Genomic DNA, 11,799 nt, shown 5'->3' with positions numbered 1-11,799 from the left:
GGTATATAATATAATATAATATAAGGGAAATAAATACCTCCTGTCGGTGCTCTGGTATGTATTCGGCGCTAACATGTACTGGCGGCAACGCGATGCAGGCCTCGGATGGCAAGTTCATTTCATTCTAAATGAAAAAAAGGACAACAATAGTCATTGTTTCTCACAGCTCTGCAAACAACGCATTAAAGGGTGATGATATCTACTCACCCGCACCTGTATCTTCGTATTGAAGCTGAGCGTGTGTGTCGGCAAGTCGATGACGAATTTCGCACGATTGCCTGTCACACCGGTCGAACTAACACAATTCATGCGGTACTGCGCTTGTAACGAAGGTAAGAGTGCAGCATTTATCGACAAGCTGTGCAGCAGAATATTGAATTGCATAACCAACGGCTGAAGTAGACCATTCTGCTGTGCTGGTAATTTATGTTGTGGTGCCGGTTTCTTGTTGGGTTGCTGGGAATGTGTCTTCTCTTTGGCATCGACGCTTTTGCCAGCGCTGCGTGAGTGATATGGTGACTCTGGTTCTTCGGGATTGTGTGCACGCGAAGCCGAGCGACCGGAATTGCGGCCGACACGCAGCTCTTGTAGTGTCGAGCTGAGCTGCTTCGAGCTGCGCGTCATCATGCCATGCAATGCGACGGGATGTTGCGGTATTTCAATATTTACCGGACCGATGGAAAGCAAACCGCTATTCTTATCTTTACCGCGCTTAGTCAAGCTGGAGTAGAGTGTCTGACATTTGCCCACAGTTACTTTTACGACAGTTCTGTGCAAAATATATTGTTATTGGCCATAGCGGAAAACGCGAAAAAAATTACGTTTACTTACTGTTGATTTGGTGCAACACCTTCTAGTAGCACGATCATGGTGCGACCGACTTGACCAGTAATTGAGCACTCCAGTGAGACGGGGCGTGCTTTTTTACGCCAGGTGGCGCTGCCGTTCAACGTAGTGATTTCCGCTTCGAGTTTTAAGCCGCTCAGTGTTGCCATTAAACGTGTTTTATGGATTTTCGCAACCGCGAACACCACCAAACGTGTCTTTTCCTGCGATAAGGTCTCTAATGATAAAAGAAAAATATATAATATTTAAGTTTAGAGAATGTTTATAATCTTTCTATAATTCCAAAGTATGTTAGGAATAAGCAACTAACCAACAAGTTCGCGATGCTGAGGCAATGGCGTTGGTGCGCTCGTGCCGTCATCATCATCGTTTCGTGTATCCTGTCGCATAAATCCACCGACTGGCGTTTTCTTTACACCATACTTGGCGGCATCATTAACCTCAGTGGACATGGAGCTGCGCTGCACGGTCTTCGTTTCGGGCATTGTACCATATAATTCCAGCAAGTTGTAAATAGTTTTCCAGCAATTGGGAGTTTGTAGCAGTGGTTGTAAGCCATCAAAGCCGTTTTTGGTAATTGTATTGTAATCACCACTAACGCTGGTGGCGCAAACGCCATTAAGCGAGGCTTTGGACTCCAGTGACAATTTGAACATGTGCTGCTCGCTCACAGAGGTGGTGGGACTGTCACGTAAGGGTGAGGAACTGGTCTCATTTAAATTTGTGTAGCCTAGCAGGAGAAAGTATTAAGATTTCAGTTGTATATATAATATAAAAAAAATATTATATTTTCTAATACCTAGCTTTCCTTTAACCGACTTCCCAGTTGAGCGTAATTTTTGCGCAAAACTTGATGGCCGATTTCGCGCATTTGGTGAGGGTGTCAGTTGTATTAAGGGACCAATGCCACTTGGGCGCACCCTGTATGTATACAAAACCAGTTATTGCGTAAAAATATGCTTATTGTAAAAAACAAGCAATGTGATTGTGCTCACCTGCCACCGATGGGATGTGTCATAGATATCATTTCATTGAATTTGTCATAACGCTCATCGGAAGAGTTTTCAGTATGCGCAAAGCGATCCGATACTGAACCAAAACCTATAATATCATTGGGCTCGGAGGCTGAAATAAATACTGTTACTATTTTTGTTCTTAATTAAAAAGCGGAAATATTTTACCTAAACTACACTCATCTTTCGCATGCGATTTTCTAATCAAATCCGGCTGCTGATGAAACTCATTTTGCGCTTCTTTTACGTTTTGGTACATGTTTGTAATTTGATGTAGCAGACGTAGTAGTGGCATATTGACCTGATATGCAAACAAAATAAAGTAGAATATCAAAATCAAATTTTTCAACACTCCATATATTATCCATATATATACTGATGTAACAAATGTATGTCTATGTATGTATATACATATATGTACATAAGTTTAAAATTATCTATATTACTACAAACACTTAAGACTTCGCCAAGAATAGTTTAACAAAAAACGATAACTTCAGCTGCACCGAAGCCCTTCACAAGTATATTTTTGATAACATAAAAGAGTATACAAAGATTTTTGTCTTGAATTTTATCGGTCAGTTTGTATTGCAGATATGAACATTTTCTTCGGAGGTTGTAGCATATTCTTGGACAATAATCTATTCCAAATTAAAAGATATCTATTCAAATGAAAATATTTTCCACACAAGAACTTGATTTTGATAAAAAATATTTATATTGACATTTATGGTCATTTAAATAACATCATGGATCCCAACCAGATTGTCCTTTTACTGAGGATATCTAGTTTTAATAAATAAAGTTTAGTTTACCAAATACTTATTACACGTTATTTTATATTATTAACTAAGCAGTCAACGATTATCCAAATATATATAATTCGACTTATAATGAGCCACAGTAAAAATTTTAAAAATACGTTATATTTTAAAAATTTTTTATCGTATTATTTGTGTGTTAGTATATAGTATATTGTATTTAAAGTTTTTATACCCTCTCGTCGTCGGAGACCCCATAAAATATAAACATAAATGATCAGCATGATGAGCTGAGTTGAGTTGATTTGTCCGTCTGTCTGTGTGTCTGTCTGTATATATACGAACTAGTCCCTCGATTTTTAAACTATTGATATGAAATTTTGGACCTGTCCTTTTCTCACTAAGAACCTGCTCATATGTCAGAATGCCATATAGCTGCCATACAAACTGAACAATCGGAATCAAATGCTTGTATGTGAAACTTTTTTATTTGACGAAATATCTTCACGAAATCATTATTTTAGGAAAAAATGTAATCACCAAAGAAATTGTTTAGATCGGGTCGCTATAGCTTATAGCTGTCATATTAAAAGTGCTTGCATAAAGATCCTTTTTTTATACTCTCGCAACCTGTTGCTACAGAGTATAATAGTTTTGTTCACCTAACGGTTGTTTGTATCAGCTAAAATAAATCGAGTATATAGTATATATGTATCTAACAGGGTTACATATATGCATTTATATAAATGATCAGGATGAAGAGATGAGTTGAAATCCGGGTGACTGTCTGTCCGTCCGTCTGTACAAGCTGTAACTTGAGTAAAACTTGAGATATCTTTACGAAACTTGGAGGCGCATGTTTCTTGGTGCCGTAAGACAGTTGGTATTGCAGATGGGCGTAATCGCACCACTGCCACGCCCACAAAACGCCATTAATTAAAAACAAATAAATTGTCATAACTAAGCTCTTATTTGGTATACAGGATCACATTAGGGAGGGTCATCTGCAGTTTAAATTTTTTTAAAAAGTGGACGTGTTCTCGCCCCCTAGTAGGTTTAATATGCATATCTCCTAAACCGCTGAAGCTATAATAACAAAATTCACTGAGAAAAAATGCTTTTGGCACCTCTATCGACAGTGTGAAAGTGGGTGAAGTCGGTTGACAACTCCGCCCACTCCCCATATAACGGTTCTGTTAAAAACTACTAAAAGCGCATAAAATCAAGCACTAAATACGCCAGAGACATTAAATTTTATCTCTGGGATGATATGAAATGACTTTAAAGTATTCGCGTTCAAAATTAAACAATGGGGGTGGCATCGCCCATATTTAGGTGATAACCTATATCTTGGGATCTGCTTAACCGATTTCAACAAAGTTCGGTGCATAACATTCTTTTCATATTTCTGTGTTATAGTACGAAAATGGGTGAAATCGGTTACAACCACGCCTATTTCGAATAAAACACCATTTTAAATTTCATCTGATTTTTTCACTTTCCAGTATGCAAATCAAGCAACAATGATTGTATCGGGGTAAAACTTTGCGTGAATAATGCGTTTGAAGTATGCCACCTTGTCACCAAAAATTGTGTAAATCGAACCGAAACTGTTCAAGCCTCTAGGTAATGAATATGTGGACCCCAGTGCCCTCGTTGACTTTTTACCGAAAATATCGGTCAATGTGTAAGATATATAATTGAAATTCATATAATAAAACAAATAAATGAAACTCTCGATAATAGTATGTCTTTGTGTCAAAAATTGGTTGAATCAATGGATCAATACTGCCTTTAATATAAAATTTTGCCAACACCTGAAGTAATTTACTAGGCTTTGATCCTGGCAAGTTGCGAGATTATAAAATTTTCGGTTACACCCGAATATAGAAATTTTATTACGTGTTTGCACGTAATATCTTCACGAAATTTGCTATGAGTTATTTCCTAAGGCAACAATGTAATCTCCAAAGAAATTTTTCAGATCAGATCACTATATCATATAGCTGACATACAAACTGAACGTTCGGTATCAAGTTCTTGTAAGGAACCTTTTGTATTTGTGAAGGGTATGTTATTATAGCTTCAGTGTAACCGAAGTTAGCGTTTTTTCTTGTTTAAATTAATGTTTTCAATATTTTAAAGACCTTTCTTCATAAACGGTTAACGCTTTTCACAACTAACTGTATATCGTTCTTATTAAAAAATATATTTTTACAAACTATGGTGCGATCACTAGATTTCTGTGCACTCACCTGCTGTGATATGTAACGTATATTGAGGCTCAAGTTGATAACGGTGCTGGTATGCTTCTTCAATTGTCGACGCGACATATAAATAACATTTTGACGCGCTTGATCGACCATACCATCGGATTTCTTCAACACCTCTAACTCAACACCCACGCGTTCACACAAAAACAAAGGTGTATCCATCATGATTGACTGCCGTCCGGCGCCATTTGCCTTCTTATTTATTTTGGCGCATTTATTCTTCTTGTCACCCGCCTCGCTTACCACAATATCAACGCGTATGGAGTCAAAGGTGCCGATGAGCGAGAGATTGGTGCCGAAATTCTCCAAGGATGAAATGTCTGCAAAGATTTAATATATTTTTGGAGTCACTGATATAGTTATGATTAATGATATTTTATTATTACCCGCATTTGCGAATTTGTTCACCATCTGCTGCGGCATTACACCCAAGCATGTGAGCAATGGTTCGAAAATCAAATGCGCATCGAGCAGTTTTATTGAGTCCTGCAAAATACCACCGCGCGTTTGACCAGCTCCTGGTAATTTCACCGGTGCCGGCCGTATTATTTCCGGCTCAACAGAATTTTCTTTCTTTTTATTCTCCTGCTGTTTTGCCATCCAGAAATACAAGTCCTCCTTTTGATTTTCCGGACCGAGCCAAAATTTATTTACCGAATTGCTAGAACTCAATGAACCCTCCTGCAATGCACCATACTCTGCAATACACCCGACATTCGAATTAAATGCACAAAATAATTTTGAATATTGAAATACATACCGAATTCCGGCACCTGTTTTTCCACTAGTCCAGATATAATCGGCAGCATTTGTATGCTGGAACGAGATGAATTTCCATGTGAAATATTCGAACACTTACTATGTACTTTGCTGGAATAGCAACAAAGATCGTAGTGTAAGCATTGTACAAAATGAGAATAAAAATGATTTTCGAATAAACAATCAACAAAACATATATAATTCGTTAATATGTTTTGAAATTTAAGTAATGCACCGAAATTAGAACTCACCCTTTTCGTGTCGAATGTATGTTCGGTGAAGCTGAGTTTGATCTTTGCGCGGCGCCATGCAGCGACGCCTCATTGGCAAAGCCCATGCCAAATTGTGAATTATCTATATATGTTTGTTGATAAATGTTCAAATTAGAAAATATATATACAGTTACATTATAACAAGTTGAGTATAGCTGGTATAGCTTGTGCTATAGACATGAGTGCCACCTGTTTGAAATGCAATCGCAGTAGTAGCGTATGCAAAAGTGTCACAAAACAAAGCGCAAAACATAAAGAAATCAAGAATAAGTGTGTAAACGCTGCAGACAATCATGTATATATTACAAAACTATACGGTTTCTGATAGCTTGAAAAATATTTGAAAATATAAAAAATTAAATTGAAAAGTTGAGTGTATGTACAGAGTGTGATTAGCACATTTCAGCCATGGTATAAAGTGCGACGAAACACAAAAAACATAAAGAGACAAAAAAAAAAATTACAAAACTTAAAAGGTGCTAGACATAGTTTTTGAGAAAAAAATATAATTGTAAAAAGCAGTAAAACACAAATAAGGCGCAATACCAAAGCAATATACCATATATAGTAAACATAGAACAAATAATGAAAAAACATGCATATAAGTAGTTACACAATATGAAATAGAGAGCGAGAGTGGGAGAGAGCAGCAGGTTGCAACCATAAACTGAAATGCGCTCAATCAATCCTTAATCAAAAGTTGAATTATTGACACGCGTGGAAGCACTAAATGTGCACAGCAAAGAGTTACGCATACTCTTCATAGGATTTGTGTGCTTTAGAGTACTTGGCGATTGAGCCTCAAATATTCTTACAGCCAATCAAGTGGTAAGTAAAAAGTCTGAAAAGCTTCAGGTCAAGTCAAAGCAATAAACAGCAAAATATATATGTATGTAGTTTGGGAAGAAAGTGTATACGTGATCTCCTCGAAAGTCATTATATAGCATGAGGGGAAAACGCTGTGTACGTTTGAGAGGTGGTTAATCAAAAATACCAATATGATTTCGATGATGCTGTGTTTGCCCAAGTAATAAAGCATTCTCACTCTCTTCGGGATTATCGACGACTCCCGCATAGACACCCATATCAGCTTCACCTTCACATTCCGCATCATCGCATTCCTCCTCCTGTTGCGGAAACGAGAACGTCACATTTATGGGGCGTGCCAATTTATTCTTGTATTGATGCTCAAAAAGTATGGGATTATAGAGCGTATTCTTCCACTGACGGCTTAGCACAATTACACCCTAAAAGACAGAAAAAAAGAGGATCAGGATATAAACACTAATAATAATATTGTTTAGCTTATAAAGACCTGTCGCAAAGTGTTTAAATGTGGCACATCGCTTTGCTTGAATATTTGTTCCACCCTTTGCACACCCTCATCCAACACCAGTTTTTGCATTATGTAACAAAGCTGGCAACTGGGATCCTCCTGTAAAGTTTTCGATAACAACGTGTAGTTGTTGGCGTAGCGACTCTATTAATTATAGAAATATATATTAGTATACTACATAGCCTCAAACTGTGCATGAGTTCGCAAACCTTTTTAATTTTCGGACTGCGCTTAATTTTTTCATTATCTAGTGCATCCGCCATTAAACATGCTGCTATGGCTGTCTGCCGCGTGTGCAAAGCGCGCATAAGCGACACAATCTTTATGGCCAAACGGTTACTGGGATTCATCCATGCAGTAATAGCAGGGGATGCGGTACTCAAGAGATTCCAATCGAGTCTGAAAAGTTAAGTTAAAGGAAATCTTACACGATAGCTCCGCAGTCATATGCTTACCGGGTTAAATCAATTTTTCTTGTAATCGGTACGCAAGGCGGCGCTGCGAAATTGAACCAAACCGATTTCAATTCAATTACACACGAAGAATTTTTTTCCGTTTCCTTCACATTTGGCGTCTTCTTTTCGAAGGTGTCCTTACCACCGTTTTTACCCTTCTCACCATCTTCGTCGGCTTGCGGCTTCGTGTTGGTTTTACGTCCCTCGCTTATACTCTCCGTGCGTTCATGCACAATTATACTTTCCAAAGCTGTTTGGAATTTTTCCTTCGGCGTTTTAGGTGTTGGTGGTTTTTTAGTAATTAAGCGCCAAGCTGCCTCGGCTTTCGAGGTCGCGCCGACGTCTGCATTCACACTGCCCACCAAATCACTTAAGTTTACACCACGTGCTGCCTCGGTGGCGCTTTCGGCGATCTCAGCCAGATCTTCTTTAGTATTCTCAGACTTCTCGAAATGTGAACGCTTCACAATCTTAACACCGACACCCTCTAGGCCGCATTCAAACATTATGTAGCCAATACCTTCAATGCCAGCCGTACTTTCGGGCATCTTAAGCAATTCAAATAGCACTTTGCTTTTGTGTTCTGGTATGGCGGTGACAATTATAGGCGATTCTTGACCACAACTCGATTCGGTTTTGAGTCTTCGCAACTGCACGTGCGCCCGACCCACATCGAGCGTTATTACCAATTCCTCCAGTTGTTTTTCGGATGTTTCAATAAGTATGGGCTCGCCCTGTATATTGTCTGGGCGCGTTTGTGAAGACAAATGCGCTAAGAGTGCGCGTGTGCCCTTCATGATGCCTCCTTTCTTTTGGCTATTGCCCGATTGCACTGTTTGTTGTATATAAACGTTGTGCATGGAGGCGCGTGTCGTTTTACCCAAATGGAACTTGGTCGATACACCTTCAATATAGAAGGTAAGCAATGAAACGCAACTGAGATCCTACAAAGCACAAAAAATTTAATTATTCTGACAATTACAAAAACAAAATGCGACTTTAATAGTTCACCTGTACATTATCTAACGCTGCAATCGAAATGACTTCTTCAATTATGGAAGATTGTAGCATTGTGATGCTAACCTTGGGTAGTACAATTAGGCCTTGAGTCTTTGTCGATATGCTCTCTTCGTAGACATCACTGAGGAATGAGTCGCCAGGACCTTGTAAATTACGCTCCGTGGTTGAACGTTTTGAATTCGAATGCACCTGTGAAAATATGAAATTTATAATTAATAGCTTCCGGAAATGTGCATGTTGGTTGATTCAATGCACACCTGTGACCAATAACTCAAACTTTGATCCCGCTTGAGTATATTATCATTCTGCACTTTTGCAATACATGAGGCGTGTATATGATTGACGACGGAGAGCAAATGCAGCGAAGAAATCGTAGGTATACTGGCTTCGACCATGCTATGTTTTATTGTTTAAAATAGTAGAAATATATAAATAAATATTTATAGCATAGTATATACAGTTACATAAGTATGTATGTTCAATCGACCACTGCATCTTCCAAATATGTATCATATGGTGACTCACCTCCACCAAGCACACAGGTCAAAAAAATATGTTTTTGAGGATTGAAATTATAAAGCTAGGCACAGCTCCGATTTAACACTTCTCAAAGTCTCAGTTTTTAAGGCAGTTTCTAAGTTTCCCTAAGCTCATTTCTTACACTTAAAAAGTAATCTTCTAAGAAGTCCCTTTGTTAAGCTTCAAAAGCTCTGAATCTAATCTTCATATTAGCAATGAAAGAAAACCATTTACATAGGAAGCTTCGCGGATGGCATTAAAACTATGCCGACTCAAGAATTTTCCAACAGGCAGTGGGAACGAGTTCTATTTTTAACAAATCTGATAAATTATAATTAAAAATGTATGTATATATTTAATCTACAGTAACTTTTGCCTCAGGGCTGTGATGCTATAGAGTTCGAAATTGTAATTGTGGAACCTACATATCTTAAGGATGAAATAGCTTACTATTTGAAGAATGGCGAAACGATCGGTGAACTGATATAAATAAATAAACCACTTCAATGAGGTATCCCCATAAGCTCCTGTATTTAAACTAACTAAATAATCTTATTATTACTTTCATGCGTAAACAAAAAGACAAAAGAGCAAAGCTCAAACGTAGTCAGCAAAGAAATGACGAATAGAAGACGGCAAAGATAATCTCATAATGCTACAGCTTATAGAAATATTAAAAGAAGAATAAAAGTTTCTTATTTTTCAATATAAGTCTTCAGACCAACTCAACCTTTTAGGTTACTACGAATTACGTCCTAAGTTCAAGTAAACTGTAAATTACTTTCCAACACTAAAACGACTTACTTGCACCTGTTTCATATTGAAAATCTTTTAACAAAAGTTTTTCAAATCATAAGTAACGTCAAGATGTTTTCAAAACAATTTGCAAGAAATGTCGTATTACTTTCAAACAACAATAATTTATTGCATATTTATATTTTTGATGTGCTTGCATGGAGGAAGGTCACAGTACAATATACATGTATGCGTCGTGAATAAAAATAGAAACTATAACTACAAGTAATAATAACTAATAAACGCGTATTTGCAGCGAAGAGATCTGGAGCCCAAGGTGGAAGTCAGCGATCCCACAAAAGGTTTAACCGATGCTGAAATCGATATGGCGCTGGACGATCTCTCCTTATCGGATTTGAATGTGCTAAACAAACTTATTGACAGGCCGAATGCGCCGGATTACGACTACGTCGATTACGACAGGTGAAGTTTAACGGAGATATAAAAAAAAGCCGAGAAAAACATATTTTTGTTTGAATTTAAAGTCACAACTATGCTTTGGGTCCACCGCGCGACCACACCTTTGACGGAAACCCTATGGATGACGATGCGAATATAAATTACTATGATGACATAGATGAGCCGCCAAGAGATGCGCGCAATTCTATGCATTTCAAAATACCGCGCAAGAACCTAATGCCCTTCATGGAACAAACGGAGAATCAACGAACGAAACGCGACAACGGGCACGAAATAAAGCAGGCAAGTAATTTAAGAAAGTTTCGCGATAGTTTTCTGAAAGTGTCACAAATTCTCGATCTCTCTGGTAGGCCGCCGTGGACGCTGAGTATATACGGCAACTTGAGAACTCCTTTCCACGCGACCAAGAGCAAAATAATAATGAGGAGAGCGATGACAAGAAGGAGCACATACGCGTGAAACGCAATTAAATGTAGAGCATGAACTGTTCGACTATACCACGAATGCGTCAATATATTACTCTCTAACTTATAACTTTATATTTTATGATTTCAATAAAATTATATATTTATCACTAAGTGCAACACTGCAACGTTTAATCAGACTCACCGCTGCAAACCTTCGAGCATTAGGGGTGTTAGAAAGACATTAACCTGGCCCTTGAGACGTGCCACCACCGAAGTGCAGGCGGCACCCTCCGCTTGTAAACTCATAAATTCGCCATCATCGAAACCATTTGTGGTCTTGTCGCTCTCCTCCTCTTTCAACAGCACGCTGGGATCCCACGGATGCGACTTCGGACCGCCCATGAATGTGGCCGAGCTATTGCTGCCGGTGGCATTTTCATAACGGGGCACCACTTTGATCTCACGCCAACAAGCATACAAATCGAAGTGTGGCAACATTTTGCTGCCTATATAAGTGAGACCGCCATCTTCGTTTTCGTGGAACATAGGCGTAGAGAATACATCCGGACCCGATGGAAATGAGCACGCAGTCCAGTTGAAGCATTTCACTTGTGACAAATGATTCAAATAGCTGGCCATCAGTAGCGGTGAATCGATGATGGGACGATTCACTTGTTGATGTAAATTGACCAGCGCGACATCTTCCTGCGAGGACATGGCTGAGATGAAAGAGTTAGATGAGAGTGATGGTGTACCAGACGAAGAGCCACGAGAATCGACCTGTTGATTAGGAAGTCGAAAAAGAAACACAACAAATTACATTTTCTCTATTGAAATGCGTGGTTGGTGCAAAAAAGCTACTGTGTCGTGAGATTTAACTGGCGGCAAACTAAATTTGCGCTAAGAGAATAAGCAAAACGAGC

At 38.6% G+C, this 11,799-nt stretch overlaps 2 protein-coding genes across 11 annotated transcripts in view; one reads left to right on the top strand and one right to left on the bottom strand.

Annotated features, from left to right (window-relative positions):
* The window catches only part of tweek (transmembrane protein KIAA1109 homolog tweek), a 30,177-nt gene that overhangs the window by 6,531 nt on the left and 11,847 nt on the right, over window positions 1-11,799 (bottom strand). For 3 of the 10 annotated variants that reach the window (XM_014235537.3, XM_014235538.3, XM_036375320.2), the window contains 18 exons: window positions 11,079-11,656; window positions 8,993-9,131; window positions 8,727-8,924; window positions 7,716-8,659; window positions 7,470-7,659; window positions 7,240-7,404; window positions 6,919-7,171; window positions 5,904-6,006; window positions 5,654-5,763; window positions 5,280-5,591; window positions 4,876-5,213; window positions 2,028-2,160; window positions 1,842-1,971; window positions 1,646-1,767; window positions 1,157-1,576; window positions 832-1,063; window positions 208-769; window positions 38-124 (listed from right to left, as the gene is read on the bottom strand). In XM_014235537.3, the coding sequence (XP_014091012.2) occupies window positions 38-124; window positions 208-769; window positions 832-1,063; window positions 1,157-1,576; window positions 1,646-1,767; window positions 1,842-1,971; window positions 2,028-2,160; window positions 4,876-5,213; window positions 5,280-5,591; window positions 5,654-5,763; window positions 5,904-6,006; window positions 6,919-7,171; window positions 7,240-7,404; window positions 7,470-7,659; window positions 7,716-8,659; window positions 8,727-8,924; window positions 8,993-9,131; window positions 11,079-11,656 (5,016 nt within the window). The remainder of the gene's footprint in view (window positions 1-37; window positions 125-207; window positions 770-831; window positions 1,064-1,156; window positions 1,577-1,645; window positions 1,768-1,841; window positions 1,972-2,027; window positions 2,161-4,875; window positions 5,214-5,279; window positions 5,592-5,653; window positions 5,764-5,903; window positions 6,007-6,918; window positions 7,172-7,239; window positions 7,405-7,469; window positions 7,660-7,715; window positions 8,660-8,726; window positions 8,925-8,992; window positions 9,132-11,078; window positions 11,657-11,799) is intronic. The other 7 variants (XM_036375360.2, XM_036375362.2, XM_036375379.2 and 4 more) reach the window with 6 other exon arrangements.
* Window positions 10,085-11,053, top strand: LOC106618025 (uncharacterized). The gene is made up of 4 exons (XM_070106336.1): window positions 10,085-10,236; window positions 10,306-10,472; window positions 10,535-10,751; window positions 10,820-11,053. The coding sequence occupies exons 1-4, from the start codon at window positions 10,147-10,149 to the stop codon at window positions 10,937-10,939; spliced, it is 594 nt and encodes a 197-aa protein (XP_069962437.1). The 5' UTR covers window positions 10,085-10,146; the 3' UTR covers window positions 10,940-11,053.

The sequence above is a fragment of the Bactrocera oleae genome, chromosome 3, assembly GCF_042242935.1.
Source record: "Bactrocera oleae isolate idBacOlea1 chromosome 3, idBacOlea1, whole genome shotgun sequence".
Taxonomy (NCBI): Eukaryota; Metazoa; Arthropoda; class Insecta; order Diptera; family Tephritidae; genus Bactrocera; species Bactrocera oleae.
This window is presented reverse-complemented; position numbering and strand designations above follow the sequence as displayed.

What these genes read in the sequence shown, in the direction of transcription:
- LOC106618025 (XM_070106336.1), top strand. Translation starts at nt 10,147, where the DNA reads ATGTCGTATTACTTTCAAACAACAATAATTTATTGCATATTTATATTT. An exon ending in GACTACGTCGATTACGACAG is followed by an intron (nt 10,473 to 10,534) that starts GTGAAGTTTAAC and finishes TTGAATTTAAAG; the next exon opens with TCACAACTATGCTTTGGGTC. An exon ending in ACGGGCACGAAATAAAGCAG is followed by an intron (nt 10,752 to 10,819) that starts GCAAGTAATTTA and finishes TCTCTCTGGTAG; the next exon opens with GCCGCCGTGGACGCTGAGTA.